Genomic DNA, 25,281 nt, shown 5'->3' with positions numbered 1-25,281 from the left:
TGTGTCCTTGTCCACCCCATAGCACTCTACAATGTCCATATCATGTATGTTGTGATAAGTTAAATATGGCCTGAAAACTCTTCTTTGTCTCAGCCTATGCCTATTGGCAGCAGCAACAGCATTGCCTGCAGCCTGTAGCACATACAAATGGGGTTAAGCAGCATCAGCTCCTAACTTTTTGTCTGTGTAGACTTTCTGTGTCTACTCTACTACTTTTGAAATCCACGGGAAAAACCAGCATGGAGTCTAAATGGTTGTTTTATAACTTGTTGAATAGCTCCACCAGATTAGTTGACTGGCATGTAGTTCAGCTGCTTATTGTGAGAGTAACAAACAGGTTAAAATGGATTTCAGTGGATTTTTTTCTGAAAATGTAAAATAAATGTTCTGCATTTCAGTATGTAGAGTGCACGCAGTTAACTGACTTGGCAAAAACATATAGCCTGGCATTCATTGTTAATAAGAATCAGAAGTAAAATATTTTATCTCTTATAAACTGTGCAGCTTGTGAAATTTATTATCTACAAGCAGGTCAAGATGAACTCTTGTATGCAGCTGTGTCTCATCAATATGATACGCAAGATAGGCCAAGGACGAAAGGAGTTATTCTTCTGGAATAGAATGTTTAAGATATGGAAAACAAACTGTCAGCAGACCAGCTTGAGAGGAAAGACATATTATTCTTTTCAACTTTCCAAAACTGCTGATGCAGGCAGAAAAGACACACTAAAGTTTGGGACTTTTTCTTTTGTATGAGACTTTGATTATTCTAAGCTGAAGTACATTTAATGTATTACCTTTCATTGTTAAACTAGATAAAATAGAAAAAAAATGGCTTCAGAAAGCAACCAGTAGTTTTAAAGTGCATAAAGCGCTTTTCGTTTAATAAAATCAAACTTCTTCAGATGCAAACAATCAAGGTAAAAGTTTCAGTTAAATAAACAACCAGGAAGTGCTTGAGCCTGCCAGCTCACATGCTGTGATGACATCAGGAACAATAGTCTGAAGAAGTTTAATTTTATTAAACGAAAAGCGTTTTATGTACTTATTTTGTGTTTTTTTGGATTGTTAAACTAGATGTCAACTTCGTATGCAGTAAAACAAATATCATAACATCAGAACTGTTTCAATGTCTTCATTGAATAAAGGTACAGACTACCTGAATAGTGTAGTACAACTTTAACATTTTACCAGTGGCGAGACCAGTCCAGTGCAAACAACCAGCGGGAGGGTTCCCTGAAGAGGTGCCTCTCACAGTACAACATTCCAGCGCAGACCTTTTTAGAATCTATTCTTCTCTTCCTAAAACTTTGTCCATTGACTGGAGGACAAACATTGCAGTGCAGTACAGTGCAGTACAGAAATTCTCCTTCAGATAGTTGTTGATATATATGGGGTTCAATTTTCTACTGCCGAAAATTCATCTCACCAGCATCTAGTGAAAGACAGCAGAGAATTCTTCCACAATTGATCTCTGTGTTAAGACTGGCCACCTTGTCCTTAACATTTGTGGTAAATATTTTGTTCTATTTTTCTTTTAACAATGAATCCAATTCATGAAAATGCCAAGAAGTGCACTAAATCTTTTACTGTTGATATGTCTAAATCATATGTAAATGTACGTAAGGTAGAAGTGTCACAGAATGTACAGAAATGTGCTATTTGCAATGATTTAAATGTTGCTTTTTGCACGCCTTGTCATAAATGTATTGTACAAAATCTGGAACACAACCATGATAAAGTAATGCTTGAAGCAGAGACATTGGTTCCTGTTTCTATATATCCTGTTGCAAAAGATTTATTAGAGGGTGATGCAGATGTCAAAGTTTGTACTTTACAGCCTGATTTGCAGGAGTTTAAAGATTGGATTGCTTAAGTTAGCAACCAGTAAGATCTTGACCTCTTGGGTCATTTCCAGACTTACTGTGATAAATGGAATGCATCTGGTAAAATGCATGCTGTCACTGCTGAATGTACAAAAGAATTTTCTCAGTTTTTGAAAGTCTCATAGACTGAAATTAAGACCTTTATACAAACTGTTATTGAACAAGGCAGTAAAGCTATTGGTATGATAGAAGGATTAATGAATACAATTGTCCATTTGCAAGAAAAATATGACAAGCAACTGGCTGACATACAGCATGATGTAATTGTTGCAAGGGAGTTGGCTAACACATTATGATCTCAATTAGAGATACAGGAATCTAAGGCTGCTAGAGCAGCAGACTTAGCCAATCAAGATCTTTTAAGATTACAAGCTCTGTTAGAAAAATATCAATCTAAAGCAATAGAAACTGCTGTTACCAGTCCTATCATAGCCTCAGTAGGTTTTTCTGCTGAAGTTTATCATCAGTCTAGGATGTTAGAAACTCTCCCTAAGTGGGATGAACAGAAGGGCATTTTTAATAACATAATTACATTTGAAGCTTGGGTTCTTAAAACTGTAGGCACTGTATGGAATGATACACTTGAGCATTGTTTCTGGAATTTTATCTCTCAGCATTTTATGGCTTATATTCAGCAAAAGCAATATCCAATGCAAACTAAACACCTAAGAATGACAGTACTATTTTTAGCATACACTAGGGGGCAATCTCTCACACCAACACTTTTAGATCAGTTTCAAATGACAGTCTGTGATTCCTTGGAAGAAAAGGCTGAACATTACCAGCTGGCATATATGCTAGTTAATGGCAGTGATGAAAAAGATTTGAAAGATGACAATTTTCAAAAAGCTGTTATGCGCTCCTTTTTGGACCATTTGGAAGGTGTCCCAGGGGATATTAAACTTATTTTTGAGGAATCTTCAAATACACTCAGAGTTAGTAGATAAATTGCTGCGAGCACGTATTATGTGTAAAGATAATGCTATTCATAAGCAAAAGATTTACACTCCCCATTCTGCACCCATTGTTAGTGAAGTAAGGGGAAGAGGGCATGGGAGATGGATTAATCAGGGACAGCAAGTCCCACAGCAGGTAGCAGGACAATCATGTCAAGGACAAGTTATACAGGGGTAACAATGGGCAGCTTCAGCTCCCCCAGCCACTCAGTTAACTTCTCAGGTTACTCAATCTATAGAGGGTCCTCCAAAGAGACAGCCTATTTGTTATTCCTGTAAACAGTTAGATCATACTAAAAATGATTGTAAATATTATCGCAGATGGCACCAGGAACAAGAGGCAAAGGGTAGGTTTCTTACCGTGAAAACTTTTGATAAGCCATGTGTACCACGACAGCAACAAGTAATGCAGCCAGAAGTACAAACACAGCAGTACACTTCACAACAATATGTGACAGAGGGTAATAGGGGACTACAGCAACAACCCCTATATACTACAAACACTCAACAGTCAGTATTCCCAGTACAGCAAAGGGATGGTGTGACACCTAGTGTCAATGAACAAAGTAATATTGTTAGCATACAGGATACAACTGTTCTTTCTGACTTTGTTCCCGAGGGTCCAGTAAATCCTAATTATCAGCAGCAAACAGCTCTGCATCATGAACTTAATTGATCTTCTTATGTTGACTGTGAAGAAGTCGAGGAAACACTGCAATTTTGTCCTTTGCAGTCCAATACCACTGATGATTCGGGGTGGGAAGTAGATCTACTATAGGGGTGTGACCCCCCCCACCAAGTCTCTTTCTTGATTAACTTCAAGAAGAGGAAAGATGGATGACCACTTATCAACATTTGTGTAGAGGGGAACATGTGGGAAGATGTTCTTCTAAATACAGGAGCAGCTGTCTCAGTGACGGGTAGGCATTTTCCCTCCTGACTTGTCTAAACATACATGTATTTCAGGTTTTAATGGCTCTGGATGTCTAGTCATAGGTAGTAAACCTGTACAAGTACAATTCTCCCATCAAGGAGAACCAGTAAAAGGGGTATTTTTGATGCATAATTCTTGCACTTCCACAATCTTGGGAATGGATATATTGTCAAAAATGGGAATTGTCATAGACCTTCCTAATGGCATTATATGGCAAGGATAATGTACCATGCTGTATAGGATTGAGGCAATACATGTATCAAACAGTTCTGAAAAGGGCCATACTGTCAGCCCTACTGAAAATGAAGTATGGTCAAAGGTAAAACAACAGTTCCCTACTTTGTGGTCTCAAGGGCCCACAGACTGCAGGAAGCTACAGGAAGCAGTTTCTGCAGGTAGTGACGAAGATTTTATTCCACCATTTCAAAAACAGTATCTGATCCCAAAGGAAGCAGAAACAGACATGCAAAATTGCATACAATGATGGCTTGATGTGGGAATAATTTAAAAGGGAAATAGCCCTACAAATTCACTCATATGGCCAGTTAAAAAGAAAGATGGGACTTACTGATTGGTTATTGATTTACGAAAAGTGAACCAATTCACGACTCACTGGGCTCATCTGATTCCAGGGGTCCCAGAGCTAGCAGCAAGAATAAAACCACAAAGTCAGTGGTTTACAGTCATAGACTTAGCTAATGGTTTCTTTGCCAGTACCACTGCAGGAAAAAGATTGGCAAAGGTTTGCTTTCACATTTCAAAATGAACAGTATGTCATGATGCTGTTACCGCTTGGGTTTCAAAAGAGTCCGGTCATATTTCACCAGATAGTTGGACGAATACTACAAGGTCTAGAATCTGATGATTCAGTTCTGCATTACATTGATGACATACTAATACAGCCTGAAACAAAAGAACAGCATTTAGCTAAAGTGACACAGGTCCTTCAAACACTGCAGGAGGCAGGGTTTAAAGTTAAAAGTAAAAAGGTACAATTCATGTCATCTGAAGTAAAATTTCTAGGTACTATTTTACGTCCTTCCAGGCATACTCCTTGTTTGAAGAGGGTGCAGGGAATTTTGCAAATGGATAAACTGGTTATCATTCTGGATTTGCACAAGTTTCTAGGTATTATGAATTATAATTGGGAATTTATAGATGATTATGCCAGTATGGCAGTTCCTCTGTATGACATGCTTTCTGGCCAGAAAGAATTACCCTTTCTGGAGTGGGGACCAAAGGAAAATATGGCTTTTTGTGATTTAAAGGCAGCATTGGCCAAGGCTACAAAATTAGTAGCTCCAGGTCTAACATGCCCCTTTGTGTTACAGGCAGCAGTTTGACCCAACACACTCTCTGTTGTGCTTTTACAGGAGTGGCCTCAGGGCTCTGATTCTAGAATGGAAAAGATTTTATGCCCCATTACATTTTCAGTAGGAAGATGACACATGTTGAGAGGGGATATCACCCATGCATTCAGCAACTTTTGGCCATTTACTGGGGTTTAAAACAAACTGAATACCTAACAGCCTTTACCAAAAACATTATAGTACAGACACCACATTATGCCATACAGGCTTTGGCAAATGAGACTCAGCTAAATAAACTGATTAATGACGTCAGTCAAGCAGTATTTGCAAAATGGTTGGCATTATTTAGTGTCAAGCAAGTTACAATAAAGGCAGGAGATAAGTATTACTTATCTAATTTCATGGGATATGAAGGAAAATGACACGAATGCATCAGGCACATTTCAAATCCAGAGAAGCCCATTCTGTCTCCTGATTTTCAGGAAGACAGGCCATCCATCTTTGTTGATAGTGCTCGATTTTGGGACAATGGACAATATTAGACTGGATTTGCAGTAGTACCAGAAAACCCTTCTATGGGACAGCTGACTCTGATTCAGTTACCGGGACACATGTCTGCTCAGCGAGCTGAACTGGAAGCAGTTCTTTATGTGTTACAGCATTTTCCACCTGTCAATATTTTTTCAGACAGTGCATATGTAGTTAATTCTCTGTGGCTGCATATATCTACATGGGCTAGGAGAGGGTTTGTTGATAATATGGGCAAACCACTCAGGCATGCTTCTGTGTTACACACTATTTGGAATTTGGTTCATAGTTAGTCCTTTGTGGGTTGCTACAGTATCTTAAGGGTAAAAGCTCATCAAAAAGCTACAAATGAAAATTTTCAGTTGAATAATTATGCTTATCAGATGGCAAAAAAGGCAGCCAAAGAAGGAATGCAATTGTATCCTACAGAACACCTTTCTAGTGTACCAGATAAAATCACTGCAGTACATGCCATACAGACATTTTCAGCTCAGAATTTGCAGCATGATTTGCTGCAGATCCAAACTAAGTTTGGACTGCAGGAAGAGTTAGAAAAATGTACTCTTGTAGGAGAAAGTCCAGGGCAATATTATGCAAAATGTTTTAAAGACGGTTCTAGTCTTCCTTATATACTGTACCAACAGGCACAACAGTTAGTGAAATTTAATCATCAGGTATTGGGACATTTGGGTACACAAAAGTTATGACCCATTGTAAAGAACAAGTACTGGCATCCACAGTTAAAGAAAATCTGTGATTTAATGCATGCTGAATGCTTAATATGTTTACAGGTTAATGCTCAATTGAAAAGGACACAGTTATTAAGGGTAACTCCAGCGGAGGGACCTTGGTATGCCATCCAAATTGACTTTGCAGGTACATTACCCCCAGCTAAAGGTGGGTACAGGTATCTTCTAGTGGTAGTTGATGTTTTTTCAAAATGAGTAGAAGCAATTCCTACAAAAAGAATGACGGCTAAGGCTACAACAGAAGCCTTATGGAAAAACATTTTTTGTCATTGGGGATGGCCATGAGTTATCGAATCCAATAGGCCACAATTTGTCAGTAAACTGATGAAAGCTTTGTGTGAATTGCTTGGTATCCAGCAACAATTTCTTGTTCCTTATCATCCCCAGTCTAATGGGATTGTTGAAAGAATGAACAGGACTCTTAAAGAAAGCCTTAAGAACGCTTGCCTGGGAAAAGGCATAAATAGGATAAAACATTTGCCTGGAATCTTGCTGGGTGTCAGAGTAACTCCTCACAGTAAAACAGGGATATCACCTTTTGAAGTCATGACAGGTAGAAAAATGCCTGTACAATTGCCATTCGATCCCACTGTTAGTACAAACAGACCATTATTAGAAATTGCACAGCATCAGCAATGGTTAAAAAATATTTCTGAATTGTGTCAAAGCCTATCAGAAATGCAAGCATTCAAATTACGGTCAAAGGATCCTGTTATGCCAGAAGAAAACCTTCCCTCTGGGACACTACTATTAATCAAGATGTTCCAGAGGGATGGTCCATGGGATAGTAATTGGCAAAGACATTTTGAAATAATTGTTCAGTTTGGACCTCTAGTGTACAAACTTAAAGGAAAGAAAAAAGCAAAAGGATTCTTGTTCATAGAGATCAGTTGAAAGTCATTAAGTGACTTCATGGTTTGTGTTTTTTTTTTTGGTAGACTCACGGCAAATGCCAAGTCTGAAACAGTTGAAATCAGATTAATACCACTTACTTGTAAAGGTTATATTACTGTAAAAGTATTCTGTATTATGAGGCATTAAGCATCATTGCAAAAGATAAACTATTTAGTTTGGCTGAAAAGACCAAAAAAAGACACTGCTCACAATTGGTGGGATATCTTTACTGGTTGGTCAAGATCAGGGAAGAACCTGTTAAATTGGTTGATACATCCTGTATTAGTAGTGTTAGGCATTATAGTCATATTAACTATCTGGAATTGCTACCTAAGTTGCCAGTTGCCATTTGTGGAAAACTTATAAAATCCAACAAATCATGATGGTTAACCTAGATAAATTGGGAAATATTTCAATGTGTACAACTGAAGTTGAAAATGAACAGTCATTCTCCACTTTTTAAATGAAAAGAGGGAATTGTGAGAGTAACAAACAAGTTAAAATGGATTTCTGTGGATTTTTTTTCTGAAAATGTAAAATAAATGTTCTGCATTTCAATGTGTATAGTGCATGCAGTTAACTGACTTGACAAAAACATATAGCTTGGCATTCATTGTTAATAAAAATCAGAAGTGAAATATTTTATCTGTTATAAACTGTGCAGCTTGTGAAATTTATTATCTACAAGCAGGTCAAGACGAACTCTTGTATGCAGCTGTGTCTCGTCCATATGATACGCAAGATAGGCCAAGGATGAAAGGAGTTATTCTTCAGGAACATAATGTTTAAGATATGGAAAACAAACTGTCAACAGACCAGCTTGAGAGGAAAGACATATTATTCTGGCAAATTTCCAAAACTGCTGATGCAGGTAGAAAAGACACTATAAGGATTGGGACTTTTTCTTTTGTATGAGACTTTGATAATTCTAAGCTGAAGTATGTTTGATGAATTACCTTTCATTGTTAAACTAGATGTCAACTTCATATGCAGTGAAACGAATGTCGTAACAGCAGAACTGTTTCAATGTCTTCATTGAATAAAGGTACAGACTACCAGAATAGTATAGTACCACTTTAATCTTAACACTTATGGTGTAATTAGCATGTCTGAAACACAAGCTAAGACAGATGCAATCCATTAATAATCTACTCCATTATAAAAAAGCAAATGTATAGCTAGCCAAACTGATTCTGAGGACACTTGCTACATGTTTGCAGGATTTCACAAAAGGAAATTTCTTCCAAAGATATCTTTACAGAGGAGTATCGATCTCCAAGAGATATGCTCCTATTTTGGTACCTACATAATGTATATGCTGGAATATACTAATGAATAATTTAAAGCAAAGGCTTTTGCACATTTATCTGTTTGCATTGGTTAGAAGTGTACTGACGGCATGGCCATGTTTGTCAAGGCATTTCAGAAGTATACATGATTGACAATACATGAAAATACATGAAAATAGAAAATTATGTGATAAATATGTGTACATTTTTCAAGGACAGGTCCTTGAGAGCACATTTAGCATTTTAAAGATGTTTTAGTAGCAAAATAGTTCATTTGCCTATTCTTTTGTGGGTGGGGGGAGCAAAGAAGTTACTGTTATGTCATAAACTAGAATGGACTGTTCTTTTGAAGGGAGCACAGCTGAGTTGCTGCACATACAGTTGATATAAATAGTATACACACCCCTGCTGAAATGCCAGGTTTTTTTAGACCACAATAAATCATTTCAAAACTTTTCCCACCTTTAATGTGACCTATATCCTGCACAATTCAATTGAAAAACAAAGAAATCTGTTAGGGGAAAAAATATAAAAAATAAAAAAATGTACAATACGCTGGTTGCATAAGTGTGCACACCCTTAAACTAATACTTTGTTGAAGTACCTTTTGATTTAATTACAGCATTCAGTCTTCTTGGGTACACACCTGCCATCAATTACAGAGACTCTGATTAACCCCAAATTTAGTTCAGCTGTCCTAGTAGGATTTTCCTGACATTTACTCAGTTGCCTGCTGCAGCAAAAGCCATGGTTCACAGAGAGCTTACAAAGCATCAAAGGGATCTCATTGTTGAAAGGTATTAGTCAGGAGAAGGGTATAAAAAAATTTCCACAGCATTGGATACACCATGGGACACAGTGAAGACAGTCATCAAAAAATGGAGAAAATATAAGACAACAGTGACGTTGCAAAAAACTGGACGTCCCTTCAAAATTGATGAAAAGACAAGACAAAAACAGGTCAGGGAGGCTGCATAGAGACCTACAGCAACACTGAAGGAGCTGCAGGAATTTCTACCAAGTACTGGTTGTGTACTACATGTGACAACAATCTCCCATATTCTCCATTTGTCTGGACTATGGGGTAGGGTTGCAAGACGGAAGCCTTTTCTTACACAGAAAAACATCCAGGCCTGGCTAAAATTTGCAAAACAATACATCAAGTCTCCCAAAAGCATGTGGGAAAATGTGTTATGGTCTGATGAGACCAAGGTTGAATTTTCTGGCCACAATTCCAAAAGGGTCGTTTGGCTCAAAAACACTTCGCATCACCAAAAGATCACCATCCCCACGGTGAAGCATGGTGGTGGCAGTATCATGCTTTGGGGTTGCTTTTCTTCAGCTGGAACTGGGGCTTTAGTCAAGGTGGAGGGAATTATGAGCAGTTCCAAATATCAATTACTTTTGGCCCAAAACCTTCAGGCATCTGCTAGAAAGCTGAAGATAAAGAAGAATTTCACCTTTCAACACGACAATGACCCCAAGCATACATCCAAATCAACAAAAGAATGGCTTCACCTGAAGAACATTAAAGTTTTGGAATGGCCCAGTCAGAGCCCAGACCTAAATCCAATAGAAAATCTGTGGGGTGACCTGAAGAGGGCTGTGCACAAGAGATGACCTCGCAATCTGACAGACTTGGAGCACTTTTGCAAGGAAAAGTGGGCAAATATTGCCAACTCAAGATGTGCCATGCTGATAGACTCCTAACCAAGAAGATTGAATGCTATAATTAAATCAAAAAGTGTTTCAACAAAGTATTAGTTTAAGGGTTTGCACACTTATGCAACCAGCTTATTGTACATTTTATTATTTTTTATATTTTCCCCTAACAGGTTTATTTGTTTTTCAATTGAATTGTACAGGTTATAAGTCACATTAAAGATGGGAAAAGTTTTGAAATTATTTATTGTGGTCTCATTTTTTATATCACAAAAACCTAGCATTTTAACAGGGGTGGGTACATTTTTTATATCCACTGTACAAGGATATGTTGAGCTTACTGGTCTCTTTGTTTTGCATCGTGCCTGCTGTTAGTATTTCACATCTGTAGAATGTTTTATGTTTTCCAGTTAGTACTACTGACTGCCTACCTTTACTATTTTATTTGGAAACAGTTAGTTCATAGTTATGCGATACCTATGTGTATTATCATTCTGTTATGTTTTAGGACACAAACAATGTCACTGAGGTGGAAACCCCCATTCAGTGAAGTGAAAAACAATATCATTGCTGATGCTCTCTGTCAACATGAGGCATGCCTGCTGGGAAGAGGTTGGTCCAATATGCAACAAAGGCTACAGTTATGGCAGTACATTGTTGACTGCATCAGTTCTGTGGGTGGCCACAGCCAGACATATGAACAGGTGTACCAAAGGGCCTCTGACATGATTACCATTGCACAGAGGTGAACAGCTGCTGTTGCCCGAGACCAAAGGGTAACCGGGGGAGGGTCAGCTACAGAATCACCTCTTATGCCCATGAAGAGTTCCTGGTGAATATCCTCCAACATGACAGCTCACAGCAGAGTGGACCACTGCATATCCTTGACGTGGGTGCCACTCCTTCTGACTCCCACAAGGAACTTCCAGGTAGGCTTTGTTATATGATCAGTTGAATACTGTTGTATAGTAAAACAATTGAAATAAAAGTTACTTCTGTGTCACATCTTTTTTTTAGGGGGGGGGAGATGAAGATTGGTACAGTTATAAACTTAGTTTGGAGTTGTCAGCCACGTTCTTGTTGAACGTACAGTTAATGCAGACATAGAGGAGTACAAGTATTATCCCTTGTCTTACTGTTAAATGTGATGATGTTGCCCTTAACTCTTGCTTACCTTATTTCAGAAAACATAAAACATATCAAAAATTACAAACACATACATTATTTACAACAATTACTAATTGAAATAATAGTCCTGTAGAACTCGATTATATTTTTAGGATAGTCCCACACTTCACAATACCTTTTAGGTTTATACTTTCTTCTACCCTTTAGGTTTCCTGTTGGTTTTTGTATTGTCCTAATTTTAGGCTTGTCCTCAGTCGCTACCTTTTAGATACGTCGTTGATTTCTGAATCAGGTGAAACTCAGCGTTGATTTTCTCTGATGGTCTCATTAGCACCTTGTCTATATTAGTACATTTATTATCCACTTTTGTGTTAGCCTCTTTTAAAGGAAAATACTTGCTACTAAAAGAAAGCTTACACATACTTAAGGTTTAAACATTAGAGATAGTATGGGTAGTTTAGTAGTGTGAATGAATTAAGTAAAGTATTTGGCAATTATTCTGGAAAGTAATTTTAAATTTACTCATTGAATATAATGAATATAAGTTCTAAATTCTTATGAAATAAAAAGAGTTAAAGAGTTTTGTTGAGACTTCTTTTTGTTGAGAGTTATTTGTACTTTTCTTGTATACTTTAATACTTATTATATTATATGTATTATAATATTATATTATTACATTATATTATATTAGTCTTACATTAGACATATTCACTACATTTATATTTTTTTATATTTTATATATTCAATTTTCTAATTAATTATTCATTTATTATATTCATAGATTATTAATTATATATATATATATATATATATATATATATTTATGTGATTGTATGCTTTACTATATTTTTTTAAAACTATATTTTGTAATTATGTCATGGTTTAATTCTCAGTTAATCAAGTAATAGATTAATCAGGTAGTGTTAAATGGTAATCTTTTGTTGGCGCCAAAAAAAGATTTAAATAGAAATAGAAGGTATCAGCCTCAACTTTCTTGTTGGTTCTGAAGTCTCGAATATTTCGATGAAAGCGCTGTTTATTTCCTGCACTCTGATTTTTTTGTTTTTACCTTGTTTTTTTTTTTGTTTTGGTTGGAAAAAAAAAACTTTAAATCTATTTGGTGGATTCTCTGTTCGAGCTGAGTGGAAGTCGAGTCTGTGGATTGAGCGTGGTGGTGTTCTTTTTATTACCTTATTTCAGGACCATTAGGAGTCCAGCAACATATGCCTCCAGAAGATGGTAAGCCAAATAAATTTATTCCAGTACTACAGATCAGTTTAAAGAAATATCATAATGTGTCATTTTAGGCCTGTTGTGATTATTGCTGTACTGTCTGTAATAGTGGCAGCACTGTTAGTTGTTTAGCATACATTGCACCATAGTAGTACAGGTATTAATGTATGCCTGTGTTTCTCCCTTGTTATCACAGGTGGTCATGACAGTGGGAGTGTGGACCCCGAGGCAACTGATGTCAGACACTGATGATGATAGTGGTGAAACTGAGGCATAGTTGGGGGGCGCAGAGGTTGAATCTGACACAGAGGTTGACATCCAGCCACCCCATTCATTTTCCCTGGACACAGCCAGTAGGCCAATGCCTACCGAGTCCACTCAGCCAACAGATATTGGACAGGGGTAGGGCAAGGACAATGATTAGGGAAGTGTGGCTATTGTAGCTTTAGTGCCTGTTGACTCTGGCCATAGCCATATTGTGGGTGAGGTGCCACACAGGAGGGTTGATAGGAGTGCTTGGAGGGGGCCTACTCTTTCTCCTCTACCTAGTTCAGGTGTCTCTTCTCATGTCAATGAACATATGGTTAGGGCCTCCATGAAGGCACAGGCTTCTTCAGAAAGGCACTCCAATCAAATACACAGGGTTGTAGATGTGGCACAAGCTGAGATGTGTGACTGCCTCCACCATGCTGCTGATTCACTAGATCGGATAAATGACATGTTGGAATGAGGGGTGTTTGTCATGGAACAAGGGGTGTCTGTCTTGGAACAACCAGTGTCTGTGATGGAATGTCTGATGGGAGGGGAATGGCACCCTGGTGGGTGTAGGTCAGCCACAAAATCTGTTGATAGCCAGCATGGCAATGCCCAATCCCGTAGTGGCAGTAGTTCCACTGGTCCATCTGTGAGTGTGCTGTTCACACCCAGACAGGGCAGACCATGAGGTTGTGGTCCTGGGCATTCCCGTGAAGGGAGCACTTCCAGCTGACATCAGCCACATTCAGGTAGCAGCACTGCATCTGACCTTGGGCATGGAGGTGCCAGTGCAACTCCTGGCAGAGCTGGTTCTCGTGGTTGGGGGCAACAACGATGAACTGTCAACTTTACCATGCACCATTCACACCTGTCCAACATACCAAGATGTAGAGCTAACACTGAGCTTGCCTGTATTCATGCAGACCTTCACACTCCACTTTCACATGGAGGACCACTACAGACACACACACACACACACACACACACACACACACACACACACACACACACACACACACACACACACACACACACACACACACTCATACACCAGTTACATGGTTCAGCCTACCTGCTTTGCTTTCTTACTCACACACACTTGTTAACCTTTTGTGTCAGCTTAGGCCTCCTGCCTCCGCACACAACACCCTGTGCAAGTGATGATTGTGCCATATCCCTGTTTTCTGTCTTTTTGATTCAGTGATACAAAAGCTTTGTGTCTGATGCACAGGGTGCATAGCTACATTAGTACTTAGCATATCTGCATTTGTGTTGAACTGATAATTGTACCTGTCACTTATATTTGTCTTGCCAAGTTATACAGTCATCATGCCATTACTTTCTAGTGTATTCTCTTGTAAGCATTGTGAAGTCAAGAACTGCAGTGTCTCATTACTTTCTAACATTTCTCTTTAATGATTTTCCAGTATATACGTATGGTGCACATCATAAGTCATGCCATCACATTCAGATTTCAGGATTGTATGACAGCACTGTCATCAAATCTCATCAGAACCGTAATGCAATATAATGCTCTTTTTGCATGAATGTCACCAGACACATGCAGAAGCTAGACAGACCACAGGGCTTTCTCATCAAGACAACACAGGGTCTACTAACCGTGCCATAATGTATGTGTATAGCTTAAAAGACATGTCACTGTAAGCTGTCTGGTATCAGATGAGGTGACATCTGCCTGGGCTCCAGGCCAGTCTCTGATCATGCCCTGTTGGGATGACTGCATTCATTTGATATAGCTGATGACATCAGCATTGTCTGTTGAGCATATGGTAATAACAGTGTCCCACATGCTGGTGTAAAATGCTCTCTGTAATGTCAAATAATACCACACACACAGTTAACTGCAGTGAGAACAGAACCCCTACCTATCTAAGTACACAGACTGCAGAACACAGTACTTTACACAAATTCCATGGCACAAGTCTGACTTTTACATGGCTGCAGGTGATCTTATAGTAGATGACATCAGCACGCCATGTGGGGGACAACAGGTTGGGAGTCCTGTATAGGCACATAGATTTATAGGCTCATATGAGGCCAGAAGCCTAACAGCACTAGGGTCTGTATGAGCCTAGCTGTGTTAAAACACAAATACTCTTATTGAGCATAGTTGGATGTTTGAGTTTATCAGAGCAAAGTTGTCAGCACCACCAAATGGCTCTTTCCATAAGGGAGCACACAGTATTATACATTACACTTTGTAGAGTGGTTGACATATGTGTGTAAAAAATACTGAGATCTCAGGGTTGTATTGCTTTACTGCTTGGTGGGTGGGGAGGCAACTCATTTATGTAATGTGAATATATGATGTATACTTAGAATGTGCCCTCAGTTTGCAATGTTTCCACATAAAATGTTATGTAATACAAAGGTAATGGACAATAAACACCATTAAGAAAGCATGATATATACAGTTCCATAGCACAGGGAGTAGTGGATTTGCATAATGGTTAAAGTGTACACGCATGCAAGTTACACCATTTGCACGTAGGTAAGCAGTGCACAAATGTGAGCCGCATTGCTAACATCTGACAAGCAGAATGCAACAGTGGCATGCGATTGCATGTATAGGCAGCTGCATATGTGTTTTTCACAAAAGTTAAAACCATACCGGTCCAGATGGCAGGAATACATTTACAGGACTATAGTACACAAAGTTACCCACAGTTTTACATTGGATGATAAATGTGATAATACATAGTTTACTCCATCAGTAAAAGTAATACTATATGGGATATTCTGTATTTGAAAACAGGACCATGTGTAGGGCAGTCCTACACTTACACCTGTTGCCACAAGAATGTTGAGGAAGTAGTTGTCTATGTTGCCCTTCATTATTGTAAACTGCAATGTCACAGCAGTGAAACAAAGGTTGCACACTCTATATTAGAACCCAATACTATCTGTACTCCAGGCCAATTTTTCACGATTGCCAAGGGCATTCACTGACTGTATCTGGATTCTATTTTGGACTGTCTGCTTCCTAGGTGGTCTACAGCGCTTTGTGCAAATCACATAAATATAGCCAATTCTCCACTTCCACTGTTTGCACTATGCAGAGCAGCACACAAAAATTGCAATTAAAAATGGGAAGAATAAGGCATAGACAACATAGTAAAGAACACATATAAGTAAAATAAGTGTCTGCTGTTACATGTCAAAGTCCTTTTTGTACAAATCCATCACTATTTACTTGACTACTGCACCACGGTAAGAAATACAAGGATATTGCATACTATTATTAAAGAATACATTCTAGGTTCAAACATTGCAAATGCAGCAGATGACATAGTTTTATTTCAGGGCTTAAATTTTCTTGTCTCTCCTCCCATGGTATTGAAGTATTCAGGAAAAAATAGAATGGAGGCTACATGGAAGCATTATAGCTTGTTGAATAGCTCAACCATACTGAAAAATCACCTGGTTATGCTGTAATTAGCACCTATGAAAAACATCTGCTTTACTTAATATTTCAACTCATTTGGTGCTCATTAGTGCATGATGCGTACCTATGCACCACTGCACACACAGATGTATAAATGAGGTAAACACAAGTAATTTTTTTTATCTGTTCTTGTGATGCTGCACAAACATGCAGCTCAAACATGGAAGGAAATGTTGTAGACCCCGTACTAGAACCCAGAACCTTCTATACTCTAGCCCTATACACACACATGCTGCCACAGGAATAGTTATGTGACAAACACTGAGAAACCTGCCATTTATTCCTCTATTTCCTGTGGCTGCACTGAGTGCTGTGTTGTGGAAACAAAGATAAAATTTAAAAAATAAATTTTTACTTAAAGTGGACAGAGATGATACATTTTAATAAACAATAAAGAGGATGAAGCAAAACTTGTGAATTGTGCACTCCTTACATGAACTTCTGTATTTCACAGACCTGCATGTGCACCTGTGTAAGTGTAACCTGACACCCCCCGATGTCATCATTCACTGCTGCCATCCATTGAACACGAACATTGTGGAAATGCCTACATGAAGTGAACATCCCTACATGGTTACATTTTTTGAGGATTTAGCATTTCTAATGAGTTTTAACCTCAGTTGCATCTACACCATGCTGACAGCCCTGAATCTACATGGTTAATAACCATGTAGGCAGGGAAAATGAAGGGGAGCCCAATGTTGAACACTCAAGGGAGGGTATTACTTAACTATATATCTGCTCAGAGGAATGCAGGTTTTGATAAAATTTGTTTGTATTCCATCAGATACATACTGCATATGCTTACATGACAGTATGAATGGTATGTTTCATGAGGTTTACACTTTTATCATTCTACATTAGTTATGGGTACATTCTTCATTTGAGGGTGGGGAAGCAAAGCTGCATTTATATCATAGCACATAAAAAGGAATTGTTGCTATTGTTAATCTAATTTTCTAGCATCCACTAGGTCTAATAATGTCATAATGTGTGTGGGGTTACATGTTATGTTCAGTTCTGTACAAATCTAGGGACTTTTACTTGGTCTTATTTCCATGTAGACTCCTTTCCATGGCTGTATTCGGAAAACTTTTGAATACATGGACAACATGAGCACGGAGTCTACACGGTTACTGTACAGATTGTTGAATCTCTCCATTCTGTTAGTTTGCTTCATTAGCATACAATTCAGCTACTTATGCTGTAATTTGCATGCCATGGAAATTGCCATGTTTGCTCATGCCTGCATGCTGCTACATGGAGTTTACTGAATCTAAAACTCTTCACGGCCTTGTGCACTGACCATGTAGGCTTTATTGAATCCCCCTATATTTAAACTATGAATGTGTCTTGAAATTAATATTGATAAAATGGCTGTGAAGGACACTGTGACTAATAAATGGAAATTTTTACACAGTCAAGTTACACACTAAAATTATTCATTATTTCCGTGTTTACTTTTTTTTGTTCAACGTTACATTTTTTGCTTAATGATATGATGATTACACTACAATCCTGTTAATTTCTGAGTACTGCTCTTGCAAATGAAAATACTAAAGTTCTTAGAACCAATGGCACTGGTGGTGTATACTTAATTTTCTGGACAGGCTAACAGTGACAGTTGTTTGTCTTTTCGGCTTTTCCCGGTTAGAGGTCGCCACAGCGGAACTCCGGTCCACTAATGATTGGCAGTAGATTTTCATGAACACCGAGGTGCCAGCTCGATGTTCAACCTTCAACGAAGGCATGTCCATTTACGCATGTCTTTCAAATGCCCACCCAACCGTGGGGAGGACATGCAGACTCCACACAGAAGACAGTATATTTTCATATGTACAGCTGGACTAGATATATGGATTTTTATTTTCTGCTCCCTCAGAGATGGATGCTGCATAAATATATGCGTTTTCTTTGTTTAAAGAACACGTAACAGCTTTTCAGACATGTTAGTTTAACATTGCATTTCAGTAGTAAATGAACTGCCAGTGATGAAGTTACAAGTGATTCTGTAAAACAAGATATCAAAGTTGTGTTTTTGATTTTTTATTGTCTTTTTCTCATCCAGTGTGTTACAACTATGACCATATCCTTGGAAAGATATAATGTGGAGAACTGGCCACAATTTTGTATGCAGTAGAAAAGCATTTTGTGTAAACAAAAGTAAGTTATTTCTTCAGATGTGAAGACATTTATTTATACTTTGGTTCTGTTGCTATAGCTCATTTAGACAATATCAAATTAAGGCAAACTATATGCCATATCTAATTGGCAGTACATTTTTACAATTAATACTGGTCTCCATTGGTTGTAGTTAACACAGAAATGTGGTAAGCTGTATGCTGCTATAGACATTGAGGTGTCTGGATACCACTGACACATGCTTTTTCTCTTTCCCTATTTCAGCACACCCCACCCATGATGCTTTGTGAGGTAGACTCTAACAGTATTATAAATGTCCATCCTTAACAAAATAAAACAAAAAATACTTTCTGTACTAACACAACTTGATGGCACAGAAGCAAGTCAGAGGCTGAGAGGCCAGGGTCGATAGGCTATAGAGACCAAAGGCCTGCTCTTCTGTTCAATGGATGGTTTGGGGACACCTGTTGTGTAGGTGGCTAAAGTGCAATGTCAATCATAAGACACTCCATTCATAAAAAACATGCTCAAAACATGCACCTGTGGAATAGAGGGTTAATACCATGACTGCTGCCAAGGCAACCAGATAAAATCATCAGCTTGGGTGCTTGACTGTATGGGCAGGGAGGATTGGTATATTTAGTCAATGGTGGATAGAACATGCTTCATGGAGTTCTCATTGAGCTCTGATAAATAGACAGATTGCCAGGCATGGCATATGGGAGGGCTAGGGGCCAAGCCATTCTAGTGGCCTGAGATGGGAATGTCCTCAAGCCACACCTCGCTGCCAGTCCAGCTGAACTGGATATGTCAGCATGCTGGGAGGATGACAGGGCTAAGCATAGCTGACCTGCTGTTACAGCAACAATGGTTCCTAGTGCCATGTTCCATGTTCCTGTGTTACAAATGAGCAACACAAGGTCAACTCAGTGAAAAGATAGGGTCCCATCTGGTGCTAGGGTTACATCAAGGCTAAGTTGGCAGGAAAAAGGGGTTGGGAAGGTGGCCTAATGGTTAAGGTGTTTGCTTACAAACACAAGGTACAGGGTTTGAATCTCACAGGGGATAATTGGCTAGGCTTGAAATGGCTCACAAGGGCAGTTAGCCTAGTACTAATCTATGAACCTATGAACCTATGAGCAGAGCTGGAGGGCCAAGCAGTATCAGGACTGGGGTAAAAAAAACTAAAAAAAACTGACTAAATTCCTGATTAGAAGAAACTTATACAGTTAACAGTTGCACATTGAATTCAATAGAAATTTCAAACTTAACAAAAACAATAAACATACAAAAAATCTAGGGTTTGGCTTGTGTGATGATGAAATATCTGGGATCATGTGGTACTATGGCATGTTACAGATGTAAGAGCCTACAGTCCGTGTTGTTGTTGTTTGCTGTTTAAGTATGTCAGAAGTTTGTTTCAGATATTTTGTTTTGTGTGTTACGTTAAAGGACTCAGAGAAAAGGGAAAACAGTGTTTTTCTTTTACTCGTATCTCTTTTCTCTGAGTTTGTGCACCTTGGACTAGTATACATAGAGATTGGGTTTGGGGACAGCACTCACATGTGGGAGTGCAGAGAGGTACAGTTACTTGCAAAAAATATTGTTTTACAGAGTTTATGTTTTTTTTTAGCGCTTGCTTAGAAAAGTGATTTTTCTCAGTTATAGATGTTGAGTGATTTAGCAACATGGGATTATTTATAGAATATCTGAAATACATTGTTCTGTATATAAGACCTTGGTGTGTGACTCATGGCTTTGTCACTCATGATGGAACTTATTCCCTAAACATATACATGTGTGAGTAATGGCTGACATTGTGAGACGGGGGTGGATTTTAAACAGAAATGACAGTCTGCCAAGGCTTGATGCTGCAACTGTAGTGCCTTAGAACTTGAAAAACAATTTTCACTATGTTCAGTGCTAGAAAGCATTTGTTTTTATCAACATTTTTCATGTTTTTTGAGGAAAAGTAGTCCCTAATAAAGAACTTGTTAAATGAATAATGTAACTGACTCCTAACCAGCACAGGTTTAAAAAACAGAATAGTTATTTTACTTTAGTCTTGAGTTTACTGACTGAAGTATTTTAAATTGTAGTCTAATTCTGATACTCCCCCACAAAATAATTCAATTTCTCAGATAATGTGCAGCTGTCTTGTCATGAAAAGTTCTAGTGCACTTAGTGCATTATTCTTAAGCAGCTGAAAGCACATATTCTAAAGTTGCAGTGCAGAAAAATATGTTTTTTTTGCCTTGAAGCTAATGCATCTGTCCTTCTGAATGATACACTTTATACTAACAAAACAGGTACCTCATGAACAGTATCAACAAGTACTTTGTGCAGCTACTAATGTAGATAGAATAAACAAACCCCTAATAAGTGCATATTTCCTCAAACCTCATTTTATATCTTTAAAAGCTTTTTAACATACTGCTGCTCAGTTGTTAATACAGCAGGATGTTGTGTTTATTGATTCTATCCACTTGTTGATGCTTTTTGTATTTGTTTTTTATGGATGATTTCTCTGTTATTTTTTTAACTCACTAGGCTTTATGTATTATTGCCCCACTATGCTTATATACAAGTGTGTGTGTGTGTGTGTGTGTGTGTGTGTGTGTGTGTGTGTGTGTGTGTGTGTGTATATATACATATGTATAGCTGTCATTCAAATCGTGAAATGGTTGACAACGCATCTGGTCAACTAATTTGTGTGGGTGGGTAAAAAATGAGTGACTGCTTAAATGTATGAATGTACATGTGTGTGAATCACATTTGACTGAATTCAGGTTTTATAGTGTTGGTATGTAGGACTGTGCAGGAAAATGAATGTTTGAAAAGGTGCCCCTTTGCCCATCCTTACTCATATGTGCTAACCCTAACCACTGTTCTACCCCTGTCCATAACCCTAACCTACACATTACATTGCCAAAAACTCATTTCCTAACAGTAGCATTATTCAGACAATGCTTGGCCTAGGATTTGTAGCTGGAGATTACTGATAGTGGAGGCGAAGCTGTCAACGTTTTGTGATTCGCTCATGTTGTGTGTCGCAGTTTGTGCAGTCACAATTTTTTTATAAAAAATAAGAAGTCAGTACAGCTTATCCAAAATCAGCTGTTCAAAATTACCAGCTTTTTTATTTGTGAGACTGCAGAACAGTGAGAATCGGGGAATTTGCCCTTTTCCTCTAATGTGATCTCAGAGTTGGTATATATAATTAGTAGGGGGTACAAGGGGTCTTGCCCGCGGCAAAAAAAAAAAAAGATGTGTTTTTTTTTTCAATGTTTAATGAATCAAACTTTTAAGTTTTATTATGTGAGGTTCGACATTATGACACTTTGTGGAAATGTCACAATTTCATATATATAAATATATATATATATATATATATATATATATATATATATATATATATATGTACACACACACATATATATGATCACGTAAACCAACATTGAAATCAAAAATACTAAACTTGTCACAGTAAAAAAATAACCTTGAGTGCAGATATTCTCAACCACACAAAATACTGATAAAATAAATAACTAAACTACCAAAAATATATGCACAATAATAAATATCAAAATAAATGTTTTATGCAGGTGGGACCTGCACCCCCCCCCCCCCACACACACACTAGACTTAAATATATCAACTCCACGGTTGCATCACTGTCATTGTTAAACAACTGCACCAGCAATGACCTCCTAAGCTAAACCCAATCTATTTTAATTAAGAGATATTGTACAAAAGCATTAAAGTAAAACTGGTACTTACAAAAGAGAGAGATCCTGGCAATTCGTGTCATCCAAAGCCACACGTATGAACCCCATGACAGCTGCCTCTGTAGAAATAAGAAGTAGTACAAAAAAAATCATTAGATTTAACTGGGGCACTGCACTGGTTTACTTATGTTAGGGTACATAAACAAACACCATGTATTTACCATAATGATAAATCTGTGTTGTCTCTTTCTGTCCTTCCTCAAAGCATGGGTTATTGGATCCAGCCTGGATCTGACTGTGATCACTCTCAGACTTTGGATCCAAACCTCAGGCTTCTCCCCTTACCCACAATCCACCGTGTGTATTACTTCAGATTGAGTTTGTTCATACCCTATCATAAAAAAATTAGTCTCTCTTACAAAAAAAAATCAGCACCTCATTAAATGAACCTTCTTCCAAACTTTGAGCTTGAAGAGTACACGATCAAGCCAATGGAGCTATCAGTGCAGTCACTCCAGGAGTAAAGGATAAAACAAATGGATGGGGGAAGGAGGGAGGGAAGCTGAAGAAGGACAGAAGCAGACAGCACAGATCTATCATTATGGGAAGTACATAACTTTCATATCTGATGCTGTCTCTTCCATCTGTTGCTCAACAGATGGGACAGATCCCCAGCTAGTATCAATCTTGGGAGGTCTCATGGAAGGATATTCTAGAGGACAGCTGAACCAAAGGGAGCTCTAGACCTTGATTGTAAATCCAACTTGTAATGGGAAATGAAAGTATGGGCATTCAATCAAGTAGCTGCAGCACAAATTTAATCAATTTTGACTCTGGAGAAGACAACATTAGAGGTAGTCACTAACCTAGTCAAGTGAGCCTTAGATGGTTTGATAAAGACAACCCCTTTTCTCTCTCTGTAGACATGTGAAATACAATGCAATAAGCACCAAGAAAGAGTGGGAAAGGAGACAGACAACTGGTCAGTGTTTTTAATTGTTTTAGTGTGGTATAAGTAAAAATGGAGTTGACAGAGCACATCCAGCAGGTGTAACATGTATTCTCCTTTGTGGTGAATCTTAGACTGAAGATGAGAAGGTTGATAGCTCGATTAAGAGACGATTCAGAAGCCACCTTTGGAAGAAATTATTGGTTCTCAGATTAACTCTGTCCTTGCAGAAGACCAAATAAGGAGGCTTACAAGAAAGGGAGTGTAACTCCAAAACCTTCATAGCAGAGGTGGCTGTCACCACAAATAAGGTCTTCCAAGCCACATATTTTAAATAAATCATAGCTGCAGGTTCAACAAGGGACTAGTCAAGGCCTGTAAGAGAATGGCAATATCCTAAGGAGGAACGGGGCCCCGAGAAAGGGGGTTCAGAGACAAAAATACCCTAAAGAAAGCCCTAGACAATTTAAGGGGGGAAATGGAAGATTGATTCTTCCCAGCATGAAAACTGAATATGGATGCTAGCTGAACCTTGATAGTACAGTAGCTAGCTCCACTGTGGAAGATGCCAGGAAGTCCAAGATCACTGGAAGAGTGGCTTAAGCGGGTCCAGATTTTTACTGGAAGCCCAGAGGAAGAATCTCTTCCATTTGCCTTATAAATCTTTTTGGTAGAAACTCTCTGAAGAGAGGTCAGAGTTTAAAAGTCTTGGGAAGACAGCCTGGATTGTCTAGCCATCATTGGAATTGGAAAAAACATCTGGTCAATTTCAGGACTTGAATGTCCAGGAGAGGGAAAATCTGGGAAAGGGTCCAGCACCCAAGGAAGGTGGATTAGATTAGACCAGAGGAAGGGAAACCAAACCTGTTGGGGCCAGAAGGGAGCAAGGAGGATCACTGTAGCCTTACTTGCCAGTTCTTTCTGTAGAAAGTACGGGATCAGTGGAGTAGGGGGAAAGCATACAGGGGACTGGGGGCCAAGTATGGGTCAGGGCATCCTTTGGTGACTGCACCTCCTAGAGGATTAAGGCAAAGTACCTGCTGCACTTGGTGTTGTAGTAAGGGGGAGGCAAAGAGATTGCAGCACAATTAGCTCCAGAGGCCAAAAATCTGTTCTGCCACTGTTGGGTTGAGAAACTACTCACAAGGGAGAAAGATAGAGTTGTTCAATCTGTCTGCTAGAATATTGGACTTCCCCAGTATGTGCATTACTACCAAAAAGCTGTGAGAAGACATCACCCATTGCTAAACCCTCATGGCTTCTCAACTCAAGCAGTAACATCATAATCCCCCATGTTTGTTGATGACCAGGAAGGCCTGCAATGCTAGGAGGACTGCCATCATCTGGTAAGCATCCATGTTCATTGTAGCCAGGGGAGAAGGTATAACAAAGGGTTGACCTTGACAAACTGTCAGAGACTCTAGCCACCACAGAATGAGTATTTCAGATTTTTGTGAGAGAAACTTGAAAACTCATGGGCTGATGTCTAATTGACCATTGTGCTGATAGGGTCCATTGGAGTACCCCATGTGGTATCTGGCAAGAGGAATCAAAGTAATTGTGCCAAGGAGATGCAAAATTAATCTTGCTGGTGGCTTTAGACTGGAAAGAAGTGCTATCATCTGTTTATGGGGTGTGGCAGTCCTGGATTCCGGAAGTCTGGTTATTTGTAAGTTTGTATTCATCTGGTGCTTCAATGAATTCTAAAGTCTGGACAGGTTGAAGTTTGGACTTGGCTGTTTTCACAGTTATACCTAGTTGTGAGTAAAACTGGAGCAAAGAGTCCCTGGCACTGAGACAAATATTCTTGGTGGGGGAGGTTATGAGCTAGTCATCCATTTATGGGAATGCTCAGAACCTTTGTAGTCTGAGATGAACTGCAACCACTGCCATTCACTTGGTGAACACCCACCGGGCTGTGGTGAAACTAAAGTGTAGGGATGTGAATGGAAATGACTGGCTCCCAGCCAGAAGTGGGGAAACCTTCTGGAGAATCTGTCCATCTTTATATGGCAGTAGGTATCCTGAAGATCTATTGAGCACATCCAATCATCCTTCCTCAGCAATGGAAGAATGGACTGTACCATGACCATCTGGAATTTTGTTTCCTTCACGTACTTCTTCAGATGACTGAGGTCCAAGATGGACTTGACATCTCTGTTTTTGTTTGGC

General features: G+C 38.7%; 1 protein-coding gene across 2 annotated transcripts in view; it reads right to left on the bottom strand.

Moving 5' to 3' along the window:
• Positions 1-25,281, bottom strand: part of FAM177B (family with sequence similarity 177 member B) — a 486,030-nt gene that overhangs the window by 135,035 nt on the left and 325,714 nt on the right. For both annotated transcript variants that reach the window (XM_044057910.1, XM_044057916.1), the window contains one exon: positions 22,213-22,279. In XM_044057910.1, the coding sequence (XP_043913845.1) occupies positions 22,213-22,279 (67 nt within the window). The remainder of the gene's footprint in view (positions 1-22,212; positions 22,280-25,281) is intronic.

This window comes from Protopterus annectens, chromosome 1.part2, assembly GCF_019279795.1.
Source record: "Protopterus annectens isolate FY-2018-M chromosome 1.part2, PAN1.0, whole genome shotgun sequence".
Taxonomy (NCBI): domain Eukaryota; kingdom Metazoa; phylum Chordata; order Ceratodontiformes; family Protopteridae; genus Protopterus; species Protopterus annectens.
This window is presented reverse-complemented; position numbering and strand designations above follow the sequence as displayed.